Source organism: Stomoxys calcitrans, chromosome 3 (genome assembly GCF_963082655.1).
Source record: "Stomoxys calcitrans chromosome 3, idStoCalc2.1, whole genome shotgun sequence".
NCBI classification, from domain to species: Eukaryota; Metazoa; Arthropoda; class Insecta; order Diptera; family Muscidae; genus Stomoxys; species Stomoxys calcitrans.
In genome coordinates, this window is record NC_081554.1 from 66,652,171 (window position 1) to 66,679,821 (window position 27,651).

The 27,651-nt window shown below is 40.8% G+C and overlaps 1 protein-coding gene across 1 annotated transcript in view; it reads right to left on the reverse strand.

Moving 5' to 3' along the window:
* Positions 1-27,651, reverse strand: part of LOC106083962 (protein eyes shut) — a 323,238-nt gene that overhangs the window by 189,038 nt on the left and 106,549 nt on the right. Inside the window, exons 3-4 of the mRNA XM_013247300.2 lie at positions 16,594-16,746; positions 13,760-16,266 (exon numbers count right to left, since the gene is read on the reverse strand). Of these exons, the coding sequence (XP_013102754.2) occupies positions 13,760-16,266; positions 16,594-16,746 (2,660 nt within the window). The remainder of the gene's footprint in view (positions 1-13,759; positions 16,267-16,593; positions 16,747-27,651) is intronic.

Consider the following 27,651-nt stretch of genomic DNA (forward strand, 5'->3'; position numbering starts at 1 on the left):
AAAAGGAAATGGAAAGACGTGAGTGTGAGCGAATTGAGATGTACAGGAGTCAGAATGAAGTCGGGAAATTCTACCAAAGAATTAAACATCAAACCGATAGCTTTGGTGCAGGCACATCCTCCTGCAGAGACAAAGAAGGAAATCTGGTAATTGACACAGGTAACAGCTGAGGATATGGAAAGAACCTTTTTCCCAAATGCTAGTGTCCGACGTTGGCGGCGAAAAGGATACCGCAGAACTAATCCCTGATGATGGTAAAGAATGTTTACCTCCTAGTCAGAATGAGGTCCAAGTAGCAGTGGCCTAACTAAAGAACAACAAGGCAGCAGGAGCCGACGGGTTACCCGGTGAATTATTTAAACCGGAAGCGACACGCTGATAAGGCTTATGCATCAGCTTATCTGCGCAATCTGGCTAGAAGAAGGCATACCCGATGATTGGAACTTCAGCATACTATGTCGCGTACACAAGAAAGGAGACAAGACGGAATGTGCCAACTACAGAGGAATAAGTCTTCTCACCATCGCCTGCAAGATACTCTCGAGCGAACTGTGTGAAAGATTAAAACCTAAAGTCAATGCGATAATTGGGCCCTATCAATGCGGCCTTAGAACCTGGTAAATCCACCCTAGACCAGATATTCACACTGCGCCAAATCCTGGAAAAGACCCGAAAAGGACAAATCAACACCTACCATCTTTTGGTTGACTACAAAGTAGTATTTCTGAACACAAAATTCGCTGTCGCAGCTCAACGAGATGGCTGAACAGTTCAAAATTCATCTGTTCTGGGTGCTGGGCCACAGAGATATCCCAGGGAATTGTAAATATGAGCTTGTGAGACTAGAAACTACCCTACACATTGCAGGGATACTGGAATCTGTGGGTATGCCTCTAGCGAAATTAAGCTTAGTTTTCAGGCCTGAAGGGCAACTAATAATAGATGGTCGCACTGGCTAGAACAGATGTCTCGTACACAATCGTCATGACATTTCACTGTCTAATTGAAAAACATGCTGACAGACTGAAGGTTGCCAGTAACGACTTTTGCAGAAGCTGTGAGGACACCGAAGAAGAAGAGACTATAGAACACCTTCTGTGGGTGTGTCCCGCACTGGCAGTCAGAAGGAGTTCTAGTTTAGATTCTCATTTCTTAGAGACCTGTCTGATTTAGCGGTTGTGAACATTCGCAAGTTGTTGTACTTTTTTAAGCGAGCTGGATGGTTTAACGGTAGGAATCAGAAGGCTTCTTCCTTCTTCTGTTCCTGTGGTATCACAATAACGTCTAAGTGAGTCTGATGGAAGACTGCCACTTGAACTTGACCTAATGAACCTAACCTTCCTCGACGACTACCATAATATCTGTAGAGTTTAGTCAAAATCGGTTCAGATTTGGATGTTGCTCCCATATATATGCTCGTCCTATTTTGAGAAACATTGCAATAAAGTTCTCATTGAAGTCGTAACAAAGAGGTAATAAAGAGGAGGACCCTCATCATTGAGCTTAAATTTGAATCGGACTGCACTCATTGATATGTGAGAAATTTGCCCCTGTTCCTTAGTAAAATGTTCATAGGTGAAATTTGCATTGATACATAGTATACTTGCCCCATATTGTGTATCATTAATCAAGTCTGCATTGAATGTGTGTCTTTGTATTTTGAATTGGAAATTAAATAAAATTAAATTATGTCCTTGATTTTAGAATGGCTGCCGTTAAAGTACTGTTGACCTACTTATGCTAATTAAAAATTAAATACAATTATACGCATAAAATTTTATAACATTGAATTACATTTTTGCTTCAACTATGGAATATTTGTTGTTTATGCAAATCACAAGTCCCTTGTTTTTATACCCACCACCATAGGTTGGGGGTATACTAATCTAGTCATTCCGTTTGTAATACCTCGAAATTTTCGCCTAAGACCCCACGAAGTATATAAATTCTTGATCGTCTCGACGTTCTGAGTCGATCTATCCATGTCCGTCCGTCTGTCGAAATCACGATAGCGGTCGAACGCGTAAAGCTAGCGGTTTGGAATTTTGCGCAGATACTTAATAGTGATGAAGGTCGTTGGGGATTTCAAATGTGCCATTTCGATTCAAATTTAGATTAGCTCCCATATAAACCGATCTCCATATTTGCATTCTTGAGCCCTGGAAACAGAAATTTTTGGCCGATTTGGCTGGGGGGAGCGGACCCTCCCCCATACACCAATTTTCAAAAACGCCAGATCTCGTAGATGCGTTCCCCGATTTAAGCGAAATTTTGTATGCCACTTAATGGTACCCCAAAAACACGAAATTGGGATCAAATAACATGGGGGGACGCCCGATCCCAAAACCCACCCGAACGGACATGTGTTCCGATTGGGACAATATGGGTATCAAATGAAAGGTATTTAAGAGTAGAATACGAATTTGATATACAAATTTCACTCTTCATCTTCGGAAGGGTCCCCCAGCCCCAAAAAAGCCCCAAGAGGACACTTTCGCCGCTTTGGGCAATATGGGTGTCAAATGAAAGGTATTTTATAGTAGAGTACGAACTTGGTATTAAAATGCTACCCTAAGTGTCGAAGGGCGCCCCCACCCCCAAAAACACCACCCAACAGGACATTTTAACCGCTTTGAGCAATATGTGTATCAAATTAAAGGTATTTGAAAGTAGAATACAAATCTAACAAAAATTAATTTTTTGGTGTCTGAGGGCTCTCCCCCCAGTAGGACAAATTTACCGATTGGGACTGGGATATCAAATGAAAACTATTTAAAGGTAAAGTTCGATGGTGATATAATAATTTATTCCTTAATGTCTGAGACGCCTCCCCAAAACCCCTCAAAAGGACATGTTTACCTATTGGAACAATATGGGTATCAAACGAAAGAAATTCGGAAGCTGAGTACACATCTGATATAAGAATTTGGTCCACGGTGTCTACGGGGCCTCCCTAACCACAAAAACCCTCAAAACGGGTATAAATGTCCAACGTCACAAAATGAGTATCGAATGAAAGGTCTTTGGGAGTTGACTACGAATTTGGTATGGACAATTAGGACGGAGTCTGGGACCGGCTCACCCACTAAATACCCTTCAATAGAACGTGTAGTTCGATCGGGATAATATGAAAGAAGGTTGGTTGGTATAAGGATTCAAATATCTGGGTCACGTCCTACCGCTCCGCAGGACATTAAATCGCGCCAATAAAAGACTCAAATAAATTATCGTTTGGTTCATAGCGTCGGGGGGAACGACCCTATCCTTCCAATAAATGCAACGCCAAACTGTCCTATAGGATGACCGAGAATTTATTGAACTCAAATCAAAGGGCGTGTCCGAGGGCAATTCCCCTCCCCCTATCCTATTCAAAAAAAGAAAAGGTGTTAAAAATTTTATATGAAGAACGATAATGATAGAATAGGACAGGTATAAAAGGTCTTTGGTAGTAAAGTACACTTTTTATCCTCAAATTGGAATGGACACAGCAGGCCGTGCGGATCTTTAAGAATGTGGTCGCTTAGAAATATGATTTTGAATGCAGATAAACAAAAAAAAAAAAAAAAAAAAATTTGGGAATATGAACGAGACCCATAGCCCTGAATATTTTGATAGCCTCCTTCAAAATGCTTGACATTATGGGGCTCAAACAAAATCGTCCTCTAGCACGATGCTGATATTACTTCAGGGCCTGCTTCTAAACTCCCTTCAAACCGGTCATCATTGCCTACTATGGCGATAAACAATAGGTATTTGATAGTAGCAAACGAATTTGGTATCCAATTTTGACGCCAAATGTTTGGTGATCGTGTCAACCCATAAACACCCCCCAAACCAATGGCAATTTGGGGCTAAAATTGAAGAAATTTGAGGGTAGAGTACGATGCTGATATTTTTCAGGGATAAGTACATGGGTGGCCGCCCCACCCTGCATATCCTTCAAACTGGACATATTTGTGGATTTTGGCAAAAAGGGGCTCAAATCTGTATCTGTTTCATGGCCAAGTGTTTCAGGGACGCCTCACCTCATAAGCTCCCCCCTAAACCACACATATATACCGACTTTAGTAATATGCAGCCCCAATGTGGTCTTTGGGAGTGAAGTATGAATCCAATATATCGAATTTCGGGGCAAAGAGTTTGGCTACTCCAATCCACCACCAAATCCAAGAGAATGATGTAGAGTTGACTTCAAAACTTTAATGGGCTGACCCTCCCAATACCCTTTTTCCAAAAACCCCAGATCTCGGAGATGGGTGGGGGCGTTTTAAGCGAAATTTAGTTTATAATAACTTAAATACAGAAGTTTGTATCCTTATTTAGGGTGGGATATCTAGTGGGCCGCCCCACCTCCAAAGCCACCAGCCAAAATTTTATATACATAAATCAATTTGTGTTTGTTTGTTTGTGTGTTCCTTATAGACTCAGAAACGGCCGAACCGAGTTTCTTGGAATTTTCACTAATGGTGCATAATGATTCCGTGGTGAAAATAGGGTACTAAATTTTTTGAAATCTCAAGGGGGGACGGACCCTCCCCCTTACCCTAATATTTAGAAACGCCAGATCTCGGAAATGGCTGGTGCGATTTAAGCGAAATTTTGTGTGATCTCTTATAGTAGCCTACAAACAAAAATTTGGTATCCAAATTTCGGTTGGGGTATCTAGGGGGGGGGCGCCCCACCCCAAAACCTACCAAATATATATATAGACCATTCATAACAATATGGGACTCAAAAGAAAGGTATTTAAGATTAGAAAACATATCTGATATCCAATTGTCGGACCAAAAGTCTGATATCCAAATGTGGGACCAAGTTACTGGGGGTCCATCCCTTCCCCAAAACACCCCTAATTAGGACTTATTAACTGGCCATGGTAATATGGGTCTCAAATAAAAGGTATTGTATGTGCGACCAAGTGTTTGGGGGGCGCCCCTTTCCAGAAAACTGCCAAACAGGTCAAATTTACGACCAGACCAATATGGGTCGCATATGAAAAGTCTTCGAGAGTAAAGCACGAATCTGATATCAATATTCGGGGAAAAGTGCCTATGGGGCCACCATTCCCCCATAACATCATCTAAATGGGATGTATTTCCTGACCATTGGGCTCAGTTAAAAGGTATTTTAGAGTAGAACACAAATCGGATATATATTTTCAGGGCCAAGTCACTGAGTGGCCGCCCCATCGCAAATAGGATGTATTTTCTCACCATGACTATTCGTGACTCGCTATTGATAGTTTTTAGGGCCTATACCGCTTAAATGAATGGTATTTGAGATAAAAATATGAATCTGATATCCAATGTTTAGACCAATGGCAATGTGGGGTTCAAATAAATGATATTTGAGAGTATTTCACGATGCTTATAATTTTTAGGGCTAAGAGCTTCTGGGTGTCAAATGACAGGTATTGGGGAGTAGAGCTCAAAATGTATACCCACTTTCGGCACCAATTTTCTTTCCCATATGGGGCTCAATTAAAGGTATTTGGGAGTAGAATACGAATCTGATATCCAAATGTGTGACCATGTATTTGGGGCATCCCTTTTCCTCAAAATGGTACACGTTTAGCGACCATGGTAATATGTGGCTTAAATGAAATGTATTTGAGATTGGAAAACTAATTTCCTAATCAATTGTTGGAGCCAAGTGTTTGGGGACGCTTCATCCCTTACTCTGTCCTTAAAGGCTTAAAGAAATGATATTTGAGAGTCCGATGCCCGATGCTGATATATTTTTCAGGGTAAAGTGTCTGGGGAACCACCCCATCCCCCAAAACACCCCTCAATCTGGCATATATATTGGGTTGCCCAAAAAGTAATTGCGGATTTTTTAAAAGAAAGTAAATGCATTTTTAATAAGACTTAGAATGAACTTTAATCAAATATACTTTTTTTACACTTTTTTTCTAAAGCAAGCTAAAAATAACAGCTGATAACTGACAGAAGAAAGAATGCAGTTACAGAGTCACAAGCTGTGAAAAAATTTGTCAACGCCGACTATATGAAAAATCCGCAATTACTTTTTGGGCAACCCAATATTTACCGACCTTTGCAATATAGGGCTCAAAGGAATGGTATTTGGGAGTAGAGCTCGAAATCGATACTCACTTTCGGGACCACGTTTTTGGGTTTCACACTACACCCTTAACCCACCAACCACCACCCTGGGTGCCTTCCCACTCCCAAAATCCCCATGAGAGCCATTCTTAATGTCTTTTAAGAATGGCCCTAAACCCTCCGAGAGAATTCATAGACCAATTAAGTTCACATGGATTCAGATATACTGTTAGTCAAGCGATGTACAATTTTCGTAGCATGGCAATTCACTAAAAGCTCTTTAATTGGAGAAAATTAATATTCAAAGGATAATTTTGTTCCTCTAAAGTAAAAAAAGGCGCAGCGGGCCGGGCCGGGTTCAGATAGTGGAATATAAACCAATAATGACAATATGGGACTCAAATGAAATCAATTTGACACCAGATCTGATATATGGGGATCCGCCTCACCTCCATAGCAATATAAGGCTCCAATCAAAGCCATTTGGGAGAAGAGCACCAATATAATATCCATATAGGCGCGAAGTATCTGAAAGGCTGTACCAGCACCCCCAAACTGGACTTATTTCCTGGCGTGACCGTATAGGGCTCAGATAAAATAAGAGAGTGAAAAAAGGCGCATCGGAGTGAGCCCTGTTCAACTAGTTTTGCATATAGTGTTCTGGTATGATTTTCAACAACTGTGCCTAGTATGGTCCAAATCGGTCTATAACCAGATAAAGCTCCCATATTTTTATAGAATCTATGGTGGTTGGTTCCCAAGATTCGGCCCGGCCGAACTTAGCATGTTTTTAGTTGTTTGGCCCAAGGAAGACCAGAAGACAGACAGAAGACCAGAAGACAGAACATGAGTTATCACTTTGAAGTCTGAAAATATCACATGCTAAATTTCAGTCAAGTCGAACTAGAGGTTTAAGTATCAAAAAAGATCAGAAACTAATAACACCCTCTCGAGGAAAACCAACTTGCAACCTCTTTATTTATAAGCCGAGGGTGCTGCTAATTCAGCTACCTGGGCGTTTCTATTAGTTATAAAAACCTGCACAATATTTCCAGTTATGTATTTGTACTTTTTGTTTAAAAACTGTATTCGTTTAATTACTTACTGCCAAGGCTAACCAACGCAACACCATTGAGCAATCATTGTTGCAGCTTTCAAACTTTGCCATAATAAACTACAGATTTGTTGTTTGTTTGTTTGTTTTACATTTGAATGGCGAACAGGGAAAAAAGTTGTGTTTTTTATTTGTGTTTTTGTAGGGAATTTCTATTAGACTGTGTGTATCATCATCATCATTATTATTATTATTAATTCAGAAACATTGCAAATTGTTGCTATAGAAAACACGGATGACTATGAAGGTCTCTGAACAAACAAATGTAGCAACAAAAAATCACAGTAGAATAAAACATGCGCTCCAAAAACCGGTTGACTTAAATGGAAAAACTTTACCATATTTAATTATGAACACTGCTGCAGTAGTGTTTGTGAATCCAGACTGATATGCATGGAAATATGCTTTTACAGACAAAAATTTGTTCGAGTGGAAATCTGGACTCGGACTGTTATGGGGCTGCTGTAAATGAAGAAGTATTTGGGCTTTATGCTTTTATCAAATTAAACTCCAGACCCTGTTTTAGGTGGAAAGTTTTGCACACCCTTACTTGTAATTGTATGCAGGCATTGATTAAAGTTGAAATGGACAGAAGCGTTGACTGATACAGCAAACACATAACAATGAATGCAGCGAAAATAATAACATTTTGGCATTCCTGTGGCATCAGCGAGATTTACCCGGCAGAATTTTATGGCATATCCGCGGTATGAGAGGGATTGACTCAACAGAATTAAAGATTCTGCTTAAAGCTTAAAAACTTCATAAAAAAAAATAAACAAGTAAAAAGGCGTTAAGTTCTGCCGGGCCGTACTTTGGATACCCAACACCTCGGATATATATGTGAACCACCTTTCCTCAAAATCCGGTGCAAAATTCATACCTTATGTCCCATAGCAGCTTTATCAATATATGTTCCGATTTGGACCAGATACTAATAAATCAAAGTTATTGTTCAATTGTATATAACAAAATATTGGTCTTTTTAGTAGTTATATCTAAAAATAAACCGATCTGAACTATATACGACACGAATGTCGAAAAGCATAACATAAGTCAGTGTGTCAAATTTCAGTGCAATCGGATTAAAAATGCGCCTTTTATGGGGCCAAGACTTTAAATCGAGAGATCGGTTTTTATGGCAGCTATATGCAAATCTTGATCGATCTAGACCAAATTGCAGAAATATGTGGAGGGGCTTAACTTAACTCTTTGACCTAAATTTCGGCAACATCGGACAATAAATGCGCTTTTTATGTGCCCAAAACCTAAAACCGAGAGATCGGTCCATATGGCAGCTATATCCAAATCTGGACAGATCTAAGCCATATTGACGGAGGATGTCGAAGGGTCTAACACAACTCACTGTCCTAAATTTCAGCAAAATCGGATAATAAATGTGGCTTTTATGGGCCTAAGACCCTAAATCGGAGGATCGGTCTATATGGCAGCTATATCCAAATCTGAACCGATCTAAGCCAAATTAACGAAGGATGTCGAAGGGCCTAACACAACTCACTGTCCCAAATTTCAGCAAAATCGGATAATAAATGTGGCTTTTATGGGCTTAAGACCCTAAACCGGCGGATCGGTATATATGGCAGCTATTTCCAAATCTGCACCGATCTGGGCCAAATTGACGAAGGATGTCGAAGGGCCTAACGCAAAACACTGTCCCAAATTTCAGCAAAATCGGATAATAAATGTGGCTTTTATGGGCCAAAAGCCCTAAATCGACGGATCGGTATATATGGCAGCTATATCCAAATCTGAACCGATCTGTGCCATAATGCAGAAGTATGTCAAGTGGCAGAATTTAACTCTCTGTCCCAAATTTCGACGGTATCGGACAATAAATGCGCCTTTTAGGGGCCCAAAACCTTAAATCGAGAGATCGGTCTATATGGCAGCTATATCCAAATCTGAACCGATCTGGGCCAAATTAACGAAGGATGTCGAAGGGCCTAACGCAACTCACTGTCCCAAATTTCAGCAAAATCGGGTAATAAATGTAGGTTTTATGGGCCATGACCCTAAATCGGAGGATCGGTCTATATGGCAGCTATATCCAAATCTAAACCGATCTGGTCCAATTTGACGAAAGATGTCGAAGGGCCTAAGACAACTCACTGTCCCGAATTTCAGCAAAATCGGATAATAAATGTGGCTTTGATGGGCCTAAGACCCTAAATCGGGGGATCGGTCTATATGGCAGCTATATCCAAATCTGGACCGATCTGGGCCAAATTGATGGAGGATGTCGAAGGGCCTAACACAACTCACTGTCCTTAATTTCAGCAAAATCGGATAATAAATGTGGCTTTTATGGGCCTAAGACCCTAAATCGGCGGATCGGTCTATAGGGGGGCTATATCAAGATATAGTCCGATATAGCCCATCTTCGAACTTAACCTGCTTATGAACCAAAAAGGAATCTGTGCAAAGTTTCAGCTCAATATCTCTATTTTTGAAGACTGTAGTGTGATTTCAACATACAGACGGACAGACGGACGGACATGTCTAGATCGCCTTAGATTTTTACGCTAAGTATAAATATTTTATAGGGTCGGAAATGGATATTTCGATGTGTTGCAAATGGAATGACAAAATGAATATACCCCTATTCGTCGGTGGTGGGTATAAAAATGGTAAAAGCGTCCTAAGTTTGGCCGGGCCGAATTTTGGGAATCCACCTCCATGGATTCTGCACATAATTTATACAAAACAAGTAAAAGCGTGCTAAGATCGGCCGGGCCGAATCTTATATAACCTCCACTATAGATCGCATTTGTCGAGTTCTTTTCCCGATATCTCTTTTAAAGCAAACAAAAGGTAAAGGAAAAGAATTGAGCTATTGGAGCTATTCAAGTTATTGTCCGATTCGGACCATTGCAATATTGGAGACCATACTAAAAGTCATTGCGTAAAATTGCAGACATTTCGAGTAAGAATTGCGCCCTTTAGGGGCTTAAGAAGTAAAATATAGAAATCGGTTTATAGGGGAGTGGTATCAGGCTATAGACCGATTCGGTTTATATGGGATCTGTATCAGATTATAGACCGTTTCGAACCATATTTGACACGTATCATGAAGGTCATGAGAAGCCGTTGTACAAAATGTCAGCCAAATCGGGTAATAATTACGCCCTCTGGAGGCTCAAGAAGTCAATAAACCAGATCGGTTTAAATGGCAGCTTTATCAGGTTATCGGTCGATATGAACCATATATGACACAGTTGTTAAAAGCCATAACAAGGTTAGGTTAGGTAAGGTTAAGTTTGAGTGGCAGTCTGCCATCAGACTCACATAGACGTTTTCGTCCATTGTGATACCACATGAACAGAAGAAGGAAGATGCCTTCTAGTTCCTACTATTGAACCATCCAGATCACTTTTAAAAGCCCAAAAACTTGCGAATGTTCACATCTGCTAAATCAGACAGGTTCTCAAAGAAATGAGAACCTAAAGTGGAACTGCTTCTTACTGCTAGTGCGGGACACACACATAGAAGGTGTTCTGTAGACTCTTCTTCTTTGATGTCCTCACAGCTTTCGCAAAAGTCGTTGCTGGCAACCTTTGGTCTGTCAGCATGTTTTCCGATTAGACAGTGACCTGTCATGATGGACACAATGACTGACCTAATGGCAGCAAAGCGGTAGACCTCTTCAAGTCTAGATTAGGTCACATTGTTTTGCAATGCTCACAGTCCCCTCCTTGTGACAATTTATCATTCATTGTTCTTCTGGCCTGGTCCTGAAAACTTAGCTTACATGTCGCTAGAGGCATAGTTCCTAGTCTCGCAAGCTAGTCTGCTTTAGAATTCCCTGGGATATCTCTGTGGCCCGCCACCCAGAACAGGTGAATTTTGAACTGTTCAGCCACCTCGTTGAGAGATCTGCGACAGTCGAGAACGGGTTTTTGTATTCAGAAATAGATTCTCCAGGGATTTAATGGCTGTCTGAGAATATATATATGTCAATCATCGTAATAACATTATATCTTAGCCATTCCACCACTTCCTTGATTCCAAGTATCTCCGCTTGATACACAATGCTGTGGTCGGGTAACCTTTTCGATATGACCAGTTGTAGATCTTTAGAGTACACCCCAAAGCCCACCTGGTCGTTTAGTTTTTAACCATCCGAATAGAAGTCTATGTAACTTCTGCTACAAAGGATATCGGAGTGGAATAGTGGTACATTAATTTTTATCAAAAAAGCAGCTCAGGTAGGGTGTAATCCCCACTGCCTGCAACATCAGACATTGTATCAAGGAAAACTTAGCGTCCGTAGCCGCCACATGACCAATGAGAAAGCTCCCTTAACCTCACGGCAGTGGTCGCTGCAATTTGTCTAGCCACAAGGTCCAGAGGCATAAGATGTTGCATTAAATTATGTGCATCAGATGATGTCGTCCTCAGTGCGGCTGTGATGCACAAACAAGCCATCCTTTGGATCCGTTTAAGTATTGAGAAGTAGGGGGATTTTTGAAGCGCCGTCCACCAGACCACAACACCATATAGCATTATAGATCTGACAACTGTAGTATATACCCAGTGCATGGCACGCGGTCTAAATCGTCAACTTTTGCCAATGGCTCTCTTGCAGGTTTATAGGGCAAGAGTTGCCTTTCTAGTCCTTTCCAAAATTATGGATTTGAAGTTAAATTTTCTGTCCAGCAAAACATCCAGGTATTTTGCGCTTTCTGTAAATGGAACATTCTCACCATTCTCTCCTCTCAAGGAGATAGGTGCCACTGTAGGCAAATTGTATATACTGCTGGAGAGAACTACTTCTGTATTGCACAAATTTACGCTTGGACTACTTTTGGTAGCCCACTTCGCTGTTGCACATAGAGCTTCCTGAAGTATATCTCTTAGAGAGCTTGGAAACTTTCCCCTAACCGCAATTGCCACGTCATCGGCATACGCGACCACTTTTGCGCCATTTTCTTCCAGAGACAATAATATGTTGTTAACGGCTATATTCCAAAGTAGAGGAGACAGTACACCTCCCAGAGGTGTTCCTCTGCTGAGATCCACAGATCCCAAGCCTGTCGTAATGCATCTTTTAGTATGTAAGTTATTAATAAACTTTTTTACGATAGAGTTGATGCCAGAAACTCCAACTCTGTCATGATTGAAGTCGGTTTTACATTATTGAAAGCACCTTCAACGTCAAGAAATACTATTGGGTTGCCCAAAAAGTAATTGCAGATTTTTCATATAGTCGGCGTTGACAAATTTTTTCACAGCTTGTGACTCTGTAATTGCATTTTTTCTTCTGTCAGTTATCAGCTGTTACTTTTAGCTTGCTTTAGAAAAAAAGTGTAAAAAAGTATATTTGAATTAAGTTCATTCTAAGTTTTATTAAAAAAGCATTTACTTTCTTTTAAAAAATCCGCAATTACTTTTTGGGCAACCCAATAGCATTCTATATTCCTTGACGGCGAAAGATTCCCCAATGTAGCCGACTATGACGTGAAGGGCTGTTTCAGTGGATTTGCCTTTACTATATGCATGCTACTCGGACTCAAAATTTAATGTGATATTCATTTCTATTTTACCTTTCATTTGATACCCATATTTTGCCCATCAGTCCTCTTTTGGTATTGGGTGGCGTTTTTGGTGTTTGCGTTTCAGCCACAATCCGATATCTAAAAATTATATAACCTATGTCCTTGTTTTGATTCTACGGAACAAACTATCAAATCGAGTCTCATAACGTCATGATGGGTCATATGCCCATTCGAGGAGTTTTTTGACCCCCTACACTTCGATCTGATTTTGTATGCCAGATTCGTAATCTACTCTCGAATACCTTTCATTTAAGCCCCATATTGATACGGACGACAAATTTTGGTGTTTTTAGACATTTTGGGGTTAGGGCGCCTTCCTGGGTACTTAAACCCAATTTTTAATACCATATTCGTATTCTACTCTTCAATACCTTTCATTTGATATCCATATTGACTTTATCGTTCCACTTGTGATTTTGGGTGGTGTAACGGGATAGGGTCCGCCCTCTTCCGATATCAACAAATTATAAAGCATATTTCTTCTTCCTGACAATATTTGTAATCTACTCCCGAATATCTTTCATTTGAGTTCCATATTGTCATGATTGTCAAATAAACCTATTTTAAGGGGTTTTGGGCTGGGGCGGCACCCGGGTACTTGGACCCAACGAATTATTATGAAATTCGTACTCTACTCTTGAATACCTTTCATTTGAATCCCATATTGTCCCGATCTTTCCACTTTTATTTTTGGGTAGTAAAATTTGTAGTAAGGGGGTGCGTCCGCCTCCCCTCCCGATATCAAAAATTTATATAGCATATGTGTCCTTCCAGACCAACCTACATAATCTGGTAATCGGTTCAGCCGTTGTTGTATTTTATGTATAAGATAGGGTCGGAAATGGATATTTCGATGTGTTAAAAACGGAAAGACGAAATGAATATACCCCCATCCTTCGGTGGAGGGTATAAAAATACAATGTGTAATTGGATATCAGCATCCCAGAACTCATAAACCACCACCGCTATATGTATTTTTTTTATAAAATTTAAACTTTTGTACTTACCCTCGATCCCTCCGAAGTTGTGACGCATGTTCCACCGTTGTAACAACCCATTTTAATACAGTCCGCATGGGGTTCCACATCGGTGCTACCACCAGCTCCGGTTCCCACTGTATTGGCACTCTCTTCCTCTTCGCTGCTCGATTCGGTAATTGTGGATTTGGGTGATATAACCGGTATTTGGGTGCCATAGGTAGGCGCCGCCACTGTAGTCTGAGGAGCTTCACTTGAAGGTGGTACATAGGTGGGGGCATATGTAGGGGCAAACGTAGGTGATGTGGTCTGTGGTGGCATGGTAGTGGGATGATGTGGCATGGTGGTGGGATGTGGCATAGTGGTGGGTTGTGGCATAGTGGGTCTATAGGTGGGTACTGTATAAGTTGTTGGTGGCACATAGGTTATAATTGGCTTGTATTCGGTAGTGGAAGTGGCGGTGGTGCTGCCCACAGAACCTTGTCCTGGGCTAGCCATTGTTGTCATTGGCACTTCGGGCACATGTTGATAAATTGTGCTGCCGGTAGATGGCGGTGGCATAGTTGTTGGTACTCCCCCTGAAGGAGCCATTGTTGTGGCAGGCCCATGGTAATGATGATCTTTGGTATGCATTGTATAAGTCGAAGTTGTGGTTGGTGCATCCGGATGGTATGGCATATGGGGATGCGGTACTATAGTGGTGGAACCCTGATAGTGCGTTGCGGGTGTAGTCTCATATTCGGCTTTGGTCACATACGTAGTGGCTGGATGATAAATGCTGGTCGTGGGTGTGGTTCCCATTGGCGTGAAGGGCTGGTATGTGCGATTCTCGGGCACATGCACCGTTATGGAAATACCCGGCGACAATGTGGACACTTCAATGCCTTCGTAATCATACGAGGAACTTATTGTTGTCACAGTGTATGAGGGACCACGTGCGGGGGTTTGTGTGGTGGGTACATAACCTGCTGTAGGACCCGAGGGTGCTAGATCTACATATTTCGTGGTTACCACCACTTCGGGATATTCCGTAAAGAATGGCGCTGCTGTGGTGGCTATTTCAGGTCTTATCACAAAACGTGGTGTTGCTGGTATGCGACTGTCACTATCGACTTCCTTGTGCTCCACTCTATCGCTGTCGCCGCCTTCCTCGCCCGAGTCTTCAGTTTGGTCAGTAGTTGGTCTTATATGACTATCGCTTTCAGGGCGCGATGTGGCATGTGGTATATCGAGTGTGGGATAATAGGTGGGCATGCCATAACTGTATTTGGGAGTGGAGAATTCAATGCCTATGCTCGTCTCAATGGTGGTGAAATGGTGCTGTGTGTAAATCGGTCTTGTGGGATGGACATAGATAATTGCATCATCCTCCTCACTGTCACTGGTTGTGGCCCCACTATCCGGTTGCGATTCCTCCGAGTGGGGTATGGGGCTGTATTCATCCATGCCATGTCCTGGGGTATGCGGCTTGTACGTGGATGACTCGGCACTGCCACTTTCATCGTATTTCGGTGCTCGCGTCACTTCTCCATAGTGTTCGCTCTCTTCGGAACCTTCGCTAGTGTCTGGGCGAGAAGGAACTTCAGATCTATCTTTGCCAAGGGAGCCAGCAGATTCAGTCGTTGCTCCCACTGAGGTATGAATTCCGCCAGCTGCTGCTTCTCCGGTTTCACTTTCCCCTTTGCCACTCACCTTTGCTACATCCTCTTCAGAGGCCGAAGTGGTTGCTTGACCAATATGGGTGCTGGCTGAGGTGGGTTTTACTCCTAAATCACCACCTTCCTCTTCAGTATAAATGGGTTTAGTACTAGTCTTTCCCATTGATTCCTCATCACCGCCCTGATCCACACCCTTGGCTTTATCGCTGCTTTCCGACTTTTCACCACTCTCTTCTTGATCTTCGCCATCATCTTCTTGTGATTTTGACACGGATGACGAAACATCTTCACTGCCCGACAAAGTGGTTACTTCCACCACACCCTTTTGGGTTGTTGACACCTCTGCTGTGGCTTTAGGCTTCAATGTAGGTGGTGCTGTTGTCGAGGGAGCCGTGTAATTACAATCCAACGAATCTTCACCAATCATTAGGCACTCGCACAACATGCCCGTCAACAAAGGAGGACAGGAGCACGAGAATGTATCCACGCCGTCTATGCAAACGCCGCCATTCATGCAACGAGGACCCAGTTGACACTCATCGTATTGATATTCACACTTCTCGCCATGATAGTCGGGTACACAGTAACAGGTGGGCACACCCTCTTCCATGAGACAAAGGGCATTGTTCTGGCAAGGATTATCGGCACAGATGAGAATCTCTTCCTCGCAATTTGTCCCCGTGTAGCCCATGGGACAGGCACACACATAGCTGGCCAATTTGTCAACACACATACCGCCATTCTGGCAGGGTGATGAATCGCATTCGTTGATTTCGTCCTGACATATGCGACCATGCCAACCAGGCGGGCATTCACAATAGAATTCGAGTCCAGGTCCTTCAAGGCATTCGCCACCGTTTTGACAGCGAGCGCCAGTACCTGTCGGCATAGTCATTGTCATACACATCACAAGGCCGAGGCAAAGATTGAAAGATAATAAGCAATTATTTGTATTAGAAATGAGATGAACGTATTAAGGACATGAGTTAAACAATAAGCCGAAAGGGCACCTAATAGACAGTGGTTCGAAGGGAAAGTTAATTGGAAAGTCATTTAATATGTGCACTTAAGTTGTGAACATAGCACAGATTTATCCTTGTGCAAACACTTTTCTGCTTACCACTGTCTACCATTTAATATCTAATGCAGCTCATGCTGTAGAGTTTCTTATTTTTGGCCGCCAGTCAAACAACATCAGGTACTTACCCGTTTCACAAACAGCAACATCAACTTCACAATGATCACCCAAATAGCCGGGTTGGCATGTACACGTATAGCCGTTATTACGGTCACGACAATGTCCGCCATTCTGACAAGGATTTGACATGCACTCGTCGACATTCTCCTCACAGCTTGTACCTGAAAAATATGAAAGTAAAACAAAATGAGGACATGACAACAGACATCCATGTTAAAACAATTATTTTTTTTTTTTTTGACTGACAACAATAGAAAGTGGAGGGAAGTATAGGTCTGTGTTTTAAGGATTCATGGCGTTGAGTATAATTGTTTTGATGGGGTTATGGCAAACAAAACTGTTGAAGGGTTATTTTTCTTTTTACACATACGCAAAAGTTGTCATCATTAAATATTTATCAAAAGTATGCTGACACTGACGCCGTGCAACCTCTTTGAGTACAAAGGAAACTCCCTTTGAGTAAAGGTGCGATGTTGTATTCAACACACTTTCATATTAGGGAATAAGGTCCCTTGTGGCCCTTAATTACTAAAATTAATTACATGGATTATCGAGTTTAAGACACTCACTTTACTTGATTCTCCTTCAATCATAGTGGTTTGTGGTTAACCATGATATAAATAGCAGACCCAAATAAATTTTGGTTTTTTACCCAAAGTAGTTGTTTTTTTCATGGCTTGCAATAATCTAAGAGCGATTATTGCTAGAGTCAGAAAAGAATTGTGGCCGAAATACTACACGAAGTGCTACCAAAATGACATTTGGGCTATAGGATTGACTAATGTGGCTTACGGAAAAAGAACTGAAGAAGTATCGTGAAAAAAAAAAATATTCAATATGAAGGAGGAACGGCGGCACCACTCTGTATGTGAGAAACTACCCGAATGCTCAGTTATGTATAAAGTCTAACCCAGGTGGCCCAATTGAGTACGTTTTTGTTGAGGTGTCTGCTGCCGATAACAAGCTCCTAGTGGGCTGCGTTTATAGACTGAAAACCCGTACGGATACGCGAGATTTTTTCTCTGTCCTTGAACGTTTCTCTCTCTCTCTTGCTTACTCAGACACGGGCTTGACGTTTGAAATGTCTTCCTTCGGGCTTTTGCCTGTTAATTCAACAATTCCCACGCATTTTTCCGCATCCTCGAGCAAGCTTCTCGATCTGTTCTTTGTTTATGACACTTCTAAAGTCCTCCTATACGACCAGTTGTCCGCCTCATGTTTTTCGAACCATGACTTGATCTTTTTACGTTATGAATTTGAGGCCACCAGGACTAGGGAAACTTATTCACATAGAGATTTTGCCAGTCTTGACCATGATTTTTGCTTTCAAGTGCTGTGCTCATCGACTGGGATCTGATATTTCGTATGGAAACTATCGATGAACAAACTGACTTTCTACAGAGGAATATCCGTGGCCTACAGGAACTTACGGTTCCACTCACGACTAGAAAAGTGTCCTCCATATCGAAACCGTGCTTCTCCCGGGATATTTGTTCGGCTATTCACGAGAGGAATAGCCTGAGTTATATGATGCCTTTCGCTCAGCAAGAGACCACGTTAATAAGTTGATTGAGATAGCCAAGAAAGACTACTATTACAGACGTTTTACTTCTGCAATAGGCTTCAAGAGAACGTGGAAGGTTATTTCAGACATAGGAATTGGCAAAAATACTAATATTGGTTGCCCAAAAAGTAATTGCGGATTTTTTAAAAGAAAGAAAATGCATTTTTAATAAAACTTAGAATGAACTTTAATCAAATATACTTTTTTTACACTTTTTTTCTAAAGCAAGCTAAAAGTAACAGCTGATAACTGACAGAAGAAAGAATGCAATTACAGAGTCACAAGCTGTGAAAAAATTTGTCAACGCCGACTATATGAAAAATCCGCAATTACTTTTTGGGCAACCCAATAGATGTTCAACAAACTTCGACATCAACGGGCTTAATGATGCCTTTGTTAATGTCCCACAGATCCCAGTTGATACCAATTTCTATGGCTTCAATATCTCCCCCCTCTCTCGATGACGACTTTGGTTTTGGCTTCAGCTGTATTGGTCCCGCCGATGTCCTTGAGTGTTTCGCGACTGTAAAGTCTAACGCTGTCGGATCTAATGGCATTGATCCTAGATTTGCAAGACTCTTGCTCCCCCTTATTATTCCTCATGTAAACTATGTTTTCAATAGGATTTTGACCACGATTTACTTTCCATTAGCGTGGAAACATGCCAAGGTCATCCCACTGCCTAATAGTTCCAAGGAATATAGACCAATTGCGATTCTTTGTTACTTGTCAAAGGTCTTTGAGAAATTGCTGTATTTGCAAATATCGTCTTTTGTCAACGAGAACTCTTTGTTATGTGTGAAACAGTCCGGGTTTCGACCTAACCACAGCTGCGTAACTGCCTTGGCAGAGGTCACTGAGAAGATCAGGGACAACTGAAAGAATGACAAGATAAATTTCCTTGTTCTTCTTGACCCGTTCTAAGGCATTTGATAATGTGGATGACTCCTTGTTATGTGATAGGATGAGACATCTTTACAATTTTTCTTCTACATCCGTTTGTCTTATTTTGTCGTACCTGTCACCGCACACAGTCCATCAGTTATAAGTCTTCTGTATCGGCACCTCTGCTTGTTTCAAAAGGTGTTCCTCAGGCATCAATTCTGGGTCTTCTTCTCTTTTCATTGTACAGTAACGACTTGGCGAGTCAGTTGTCTTATTGTGAGGTACATATGTACGCTGACGATGTAGATTGCTGAAAACATACGTCTGCTTAATCATGATCTGTCAATGACCTGTGTCTCAACCCTGCAAGGTCCAAGTGTGTTGTTATCAGCAACAGGCTGTCTCGTTTTTCATGTGATGTCGGTATATTCATTAACGACTCTAGATTGGAAATCGTTCGTCATGCAAAGAACTTGGGCGTGGTTATTAACAGCACTGTGACTTGGAGTTATCGTATCGACTCTGTCGATACGGTTGTTTGAAGTCTTAACAGTACGGTTGTTTGAAGTCTCAACAGAACACCACATTCATAATTTCAGCTGAATCGGACTAAAATTGTGGCCTCCAGGGGCTAAAGAAGTGAAATCGAGAGATCGGATTATATCGGAGCTATATTTAAATCTGAACCGATATGGCCCATTTGCAATTTCCAACGACCTACACCAATATTAAGTATCTGAGCAAAATTTCAAGCGGCTTGCTTTATGCGTTCGACTGCTATCGTGATTTCGACAGACGGATGGGCGGACGGACATAGCTAGCTCGACTCAGAGCGTCGAGACGATCAGGACGATTTGGCTGTAAATAAGCATGTATTGTTTTGTTATGACTTCCAATAATTGTGCCTAGTACGGTCCAAATCGGCCTATAATCTGATATAGCTCCCATATAAACCGATCTCCCGGTTTAACTTTTTGAGCCCTAACTAGCCTCAATTTTTGTCCGATTTGTCTGAAATCGAGCATGTAGAGTTCTGTTATGACTTCAACCAACTGCGCCAAATACGGTGCAATCCCATATGAAGCGGTCTCTTAATCATCCTTGTTCGGTTCCTAGAAGCTTTAATTTTTGCTGGTTTGACAGAAGTTTGTCAACTAAATTTATTTTCTATAAATTTTTTGCAGAATCCATGGTGGGGGTTTCCAAGATTCGGCCTGGCCGAACTTAGCACGCTTTTACTTGTTTCTAACTAGTTTCATTAGTCCACTCCACCTAACTCGAGCTAGAATTTTTCTAAGACTGTTTTATACGTGGGTATTTTTCTACCCATTCGTTGTTAAGGAGTTAAGTCAGTCTATCCATATTCGTCTACAGATAACCGAAATCACGATAGCGTTCAAACGCATGAAAATTCTTCACATAGTACCCTCTGGCAAGTCCTTTTATTTGTGTACAACATGTTCTCAGTCGTCCTACATGACAGTTTGGTGTTGTTTATATTTGGAGGAGAGGGTCGACGCTAAGACCCAAAAGGCCACTTATTTGAGTCCTTTTTTGTCGGGATCTATATGTCTTGCTGAACGGCGTGACCCAAATGCTGGGATTATTATGCCAGCATAAAATTAAAACTCTACTGTCATAGACCTTTCATTTACTTCCCATATTATCCCGATCCCAGACACTGTCCCAAATGTGCAAACCAGATTCGAAGTCATCTCCCAAAGACGTTGGAAATTTATGCCCGTTTTCGATAAACATGTCCGTCTGGGTAGGTTTTGCGGTGGGCGCCCCCCAGATTATTTGACCAAAAAATTTTATACTAGTTTCGTATTTTTGGGGTGCCATAAGGTGGCATACAAAATTTCGCTTTAGTCGGTGCTCCTATCTCCAAGATCTGGCTTATTGAACATTAGTTTAAGGTGGTGGGTCGGAAGGCCGCAGTGCGACACCTTTTTGGGAGAAGATTTTTTATGGCTTATATTCATTGCATAGTAACTCACAAATGGCGCTATCATCAAGAGGGAATAACCAATGCTGAAAACTTGTGCTCATGTTCTCGCCAGGATTCGAACACGGGCGTCCAGCGTCATAGGCGGACATGCTAGCCTCTGCGATATATTTTGAAAGTTATAATTGTTGGCTTTTCAATGAGGTATGGTAGTATGTGAATTAATTTTTGAACGGCCTACAGGAGCACTGCCCATAATCCTGTCCTGCATTTTTTCTTGAACATTTTTTAAGAGTGAGAAATATAAGAAAACCAACTGAAAAGAAAAATATGTTTTGAAATGCTCTTATTGTGGGCTTTCCAACAAGGTATGGTAGTACCTGGAGGAATTCTTGGATGGCCTCCAGGAGCACTGCCGATAATCCTTTCCACTATTTTTTCGAGAAAATTTCTAAAACTGATATAAATATAAATATATAAATATATTTTTTGAAAAGCTCTTACTGTGGGCTTTCCAACAAGGCATTATAGTACCTTTAATAATTCTTGGATGACCCCTAGGAGCACTGCCCATAATTCTGTCCACCTTTTTTTCGATTTTTTTTAAAGACGGGAATATAAGACAGCCAACCGTTCGACTTTCGAATAAAAATATGTTTTGGAGAGCTCTAACTGTCAGCTTTCCAATGAGGAATTGTAGTAACTGGAGATATTCTTGGCCTCCAGGAGCACTGCCCATAATCGTGTCCAGCAATATTTCGAAGTTTTTAAAAAAAAGGACAGAAATATAAAAATCCAACCGCGCAATTTTCGAATAAAATTATGTTTTGGAAAGCTCAAACTATACAAGAAGGTATCGTAGTACCTGGAAGAATTCTTAAATGGCCCCCAAGGGCACCGCCCACAATCCTTGGAAAGACCTAACTGTGGGCTTTCCAAAGAGGTAAGGTAGCACCTGGAGGAATTCTTGGGTGGCCTCCTAAAGCACTGCCCATAATCCTATTCAGCATTTTTTCGATTTTTTTTAAAGGCAGTAACATGTTTTGGAAAGCTTTTTTCAAATAGTAGAAAATTAAGAAAAGCTGAAAAATTTAATAAATAACATTTTTTTAAATTTAATGTTATCTTGCAATTTTACAAGCATATATGTAAAGTTTTTCTTCAATTTTTTACAGTTTCCTAATTTGGATCGAATTTTAATAACAGCAGACAAAATAACTTCTACTGTCTTCTTCTTATACATAAAAATTAATTTGTGTTTGTTTGTCAGTTGTTTGTTTGTTTGTTTGTGTGTTCCTTATAGACTCAAAAACGGCTGAACGGATTTTCTTGAAATTTTTACAAATGGTGCAAAAACGATCCCGTGGTGAAAATAGGGTACTACATTTTTTTATATCTGAAGGGGGAGCGGATCCTCCCCCTTATCCAAATTTTCACAAACGCCAGATCTCAGAAAAACGGCTGAACTGATTTGCTTGAAATTTTCACAAATGGTGCAAACTGATCCCGTGGTGCAAAATAGGGTACTAAATTTTTTGATATCTGAAGGGGGAGCGGACCCTCCCCTTACCATAATTTCCAGAAACGCCAGATCTTGGAGATAGGTGGTGCGATTTAGGCGAATTTTTGTGTGCTCTCTTATAGTAATCTGAAAACAAAAATTTGGTATCCAAATTTTGGATGGGGTACCTGGGGGGCCGCCCCACCCTAAAGCCTACCAAATATATATATATATACAACAATCACGACAATATAGGACTCAAATGAAAGTTATTTAAGAGTTGAATACGAATCTGATATCAAAATGTGGGACCAAATATTTGGGGGATCATCTCAGCCTCCAAAACACTCCTAAATCAGACGTATTTATCGACCATGGCAATATGGGACTCAAAGAAAAGGTGTTTGAGAGGAGAAGATGAACCTGATATCAAAATGTGGGACTGACTATGAAAATATGGGGCTCAAATGAAATATATTTAGGAGTACAGCACAAATCTGTTATCAACATTCGGTACCAACTGTATAGTGGATATCTTACCACTATAAAAACCTCAACAAAAAAACCCCAAATAGGGCCAATTTTTGTCTCAAAGATAGTGGATCACGATGTTGATAGTTTTTAGGACCCATCCCCCAAATCGCATATATTTGCAGACTATTGCAATAAGAAAAGTTGTTAGTGATTAGAAAACGAATTTAATATCCAATAGTGTTTGTGTTTGGACCCCTTTAATCAATGACAATATGGGGGTCAAATAAATGATTTTTTAAAGTACAGCACTATGCTGATATTTTGTGTTTGGGGGACCACCCCACTCCCTATAACAGCTCTTAATCGGACATATTTACCGACCATGGCAATATAGGGCTCATATGAAAGGCATTGAGGAGTAGGGCACGTAATTGATATCCGTTTTTGGCATTAAGTTTCTTTGGGTCCATCCCTTCCGCAAAACACCCCCTAAACAGGGGTCTGTAAATATGTTCGCCCCTATATCAGGCATACATATTTACCGGTATTATATATTTGGGAGTTAAGCAAGAATCTAATATCAATATTCGGGAAAAAGTTTTTATGGGGCCACCCAACCCCCATAACACCACCCAAAAAGTATTAGCTGACCATTGCAATATGGGCTTCAAATAAGAGGTATTTTAGAGAAGGACATGAATCTGGTATATATTTTAGAGGCCGAGTCATGAAGTGGCCGCCCCATTCCCCAAACCGGCCATGTTTGCCGACTATGGAAATATGGGGCTCAAATGAAAGGTATTTGGGAGTAGACCCCGAACTGATATCAACTTTCGGGACCAACTGTCTAGGTGACGTCCCAATACCATAAAAACCCCCAAAGACAATTTGGGTCTTCAAGACAATGAAGCTCGATATTAATAGGTTTTGAGGCCCATACCCCAAACCGGACATATATGCTGACTTTTGCAATAAGGGGCTTCAATGAAAGGTATTTGAGATTAGAAAACGAATTTGATATCTAATTTCGAGGCCAATGTCAGTATGGGGTTCAAATAAATGATACATGAGAATAGAGCACGTAGCTGATATTTTTTTAGGGCTTAGTGTTTGGAGGCCCACCGCACTCTCCAAAACACTCCTAAATCGGGCATATTTACCCACCATGTCAATGTGGGGCCACTTACTGGACCATTTTCTGTGGGTCTACCCCTTTCCCAAAATAGACCACAAACAGCAATTATTTACTCACCATCGCAATATGAGGCTCAACTAAGGGTATTAGGGAGTTGAATACGAATATCCAACTATTGGACCATGTATTTGGGGCACCGCTCTTTCCCTGAATACTCCCCAAAGGGTAAAAATGCCAACATGTGGCTCAAATGAAAAGTATTTGAGATTGGAGAACTAATTTGATAACCAATTTCGGGGCCAAGTGTTTGGGGGACGCCTCATCCTATAAACTCTACTTAAACCCTATGACAATATGGCGTTTAAATAAATGGAATTTGAGAGAAGAGCACGATGCTGATATTTTTTTCAGGGCCAAGTGTCTAGGGGACTACCTCACCCCCGTAAACACTCCTAAATCGGACACCGGATAGAGTGCGCAAATCCTATCCGATTTGGCTGAAATTTTGCACGACGTATTTTGTTATGACTTTCAACAACTGTGTTAAGAATAGTTCAATATAAACCGATCTGGGGTCATGACTCCTTGAGACACTAGAGGGCGCAATTATTATCCGATTTGGCTGAAATTTTGCATGAGGTGCTTTATTATGACTTCTAACAACTGTGTCACATATGGTTCAAATCAGTCTTTAACCTGATATAGCTGTCACATAAACATATCCGGAGTCTTGACTCTTTGAGCCACTATAGAAAGGAATTACCCGATTTAGCTAAAATTTTGCATGACGTGTTGTGTTATGACTCCCAACTATTGTGCTAAGAATAGTTCAAGTCGGTCCATAACTTGATACATCTGCCATATAAACCGATCTTGAATCAGGACTTCTTGAGCCACTAGAGGGCGCAATTATTATCCGATTTAGCTGAATTTTTGCATGAGGTGTTTTGTTATGACTTCCAACTATTGTGCTAAGAATAGTTCAAGTCGGTCCATAATCTGATATAGCTGCCATATAAACCGATCTTGAATCAGGACTTCTTGAGCCACTAGAGGGCGCAATTATTATCCGATTTAGCTAAAATTTTGCATGAGGTGTTTTATTATGACTTCCAACTATTGTGCTAAGAATAGTTCAAATCGGTCCATAATCCAACATAGCTGCGATATAAACTGATATGGGATCTTGACTTCTTCGGCCTCTAAAGGGCGCAAGTAATATCCGATTCGGCTGAAATTTTGTACATCGGCTTCTCCCATGACCTTTAACATACGTGTCGAATATGGCATGAATCGGTTTATAGCCAAATACAGCTCCCCTATAAACCGATATCCCCATTTTATTTCTTCAGCCCCTAAAGTGCACAATTCTTACTACATTTGGATGAAATTTTACACAATGACGCCTACTATGGTCTCCAAAATTCAATTCAATTATGGTCCGAAATGAACCAATAACATAGCAATTCTTTTCTTTTATCCTTTGTTTGCCCAAAAAGAGATACCATGGGATGAGCTCAACAAATGCGATCCATGGTGGAGGGTATATAAGATTCGGCCCGGCCGAACTTAGCACGCCTTCATTTAAAATTGGGCTTAACATCAAGCCTTTAACTTATCTAAATAATGCATTGGCAAATCAGTTAAAAGGTCATTTATTATTAATTGCAGGTACTGCTATATTGGTGATAGATTAAACTTTAATATAAAATGTATTTTCTTTTCAGAAAAACATCACAAATCCGACGAAAAACCTTTATTTTATTCTCAAATATCCAAGAAGTGTGATGTGCTAGTTCATATGTTGCTTTTTTGACGCCTTAATTTCTTAACAAAAAATGTACAATGCATTGCAAACTCAGCACTTTTGAAAGCGTTCAAGTTACGTTTTTGTTCTTTTCAATTAGTTTACACAGCCTTACACACTGCTACTACTTTACTACTTTAATCGTTTAGTTATAAACTACTCGCTGGCACATTTGCCCTCCCTTTTTAATTTTTTGTTTCTCTCAGCATTTAATAAATTACTTGCTGTTCTATCGCATTTCGTCCCAGAGATTAAAATAAACAGGAACAGTATGTTGTCACAAATATATGCCAGAGCCAAATAGAAATAAAAAATAAACAAGTAATAACAAGTAAGAGCGTGCTAAGTTCGACTGGGCCGAATCTTATATACCCTCCACCATGGATAGCATTTGTCGAGTTCTTTGCGCGGTATTTCTTTTTAGGCAAGCAGAAAATAATGAATAAGAACGGTTATGCTTTTCGAGCTATATCAAGTTGTAGTCCGATTCGGACCATAAATGAATTCAATGCTAAACATTGCAGAAGTCATTGTGCGATATTTTAGTTCATTCGGATAAGAATTGCGCCTCGTAGGGGTTCAAGAAGCTAAATCGGAAGATCGGTTTATATGGGAGCTGTAGCAAGCTATTGATCGATTCAGACCATATTAGACACGCATGTTGAAGGTCATGAGAGAAGCCGTTGTACCAAATTTCTGCCAAATCGGATGAGAATTGCGCCCTCTAGAGGCTCAAGATGTCAAGAACCCAGATCGGTTTATAGGGCAGCTACATCAGGTTCTATACCGATTTACGCCATACTTAGCACAGTTATTGGAAGTCACAACAAATCATCTCAGGCAAAATTTCACCCAAATCGGATGGGAATTGCGCCCTCTAAAGGCTCAAGAAGTCAAGATCCGAGATCAGTTTATATGACAGCTATACCAGATTATGATCCGATTTGAATCATGCTTAGCACAGTTTTTGGAAGTGATATCAAAGCACCACGTGTAAAATTTCAGTTAAATCGGACGAGAATTGCGCCCTCTAGAGGCTCGAGAAATCAAGACCCAAGATCGATTTATATGGCAGCTATATCAAAACATGGACTGATTTTAACCATACTTAGCGTAGTTGTTGGAAGTGATATCAAAACACCACGTGCAAAATTTCAGTCAAATCGAATGAGAATTGCGCCCTCTAGAGGCTCAAGAAAATCAAGACCCAAGATCGGTTTATATGGCAGCTATATCAAAACATGGACCGATTTGGCCCATTTACAATCCCAACCGACCCACAATAATAAAAAATTTATGCAAAATTTCAAGCGGCTAGCTTTACTCCTTCGAAAGTTAGCGTGCTTTCGACAGACAGACGGACGGACATGGCTAGATCGACTTAAAATGACATGACGATCAAGGATACTTTATGGGGTCTCAGATGCATATTTCGAGGTGTTGCAAACATAATGACGAAATAAGTATACCCCTATCCTATGGTGGAGGGTATAAAAACGTGATTAGTTCGACCGTGCCGAAGTTTTGATAACCACCACTCAAATTAACTATCCACTTTTATAACAACTCCACGACCATATCCATAGTTATATGCAAATGAGGGCCTGTCTGGATCGTATTTGATTCCGCTTCCGCTTGATTGGAAGATCGCTCTTTATGGTATCTATATCTAAATGTAGTCTGATCTATACCATATGCTGGTCGAATGACAGGAGGCTTAATGCAGCGAAGTGGGGAATGCAGCTTTATGGG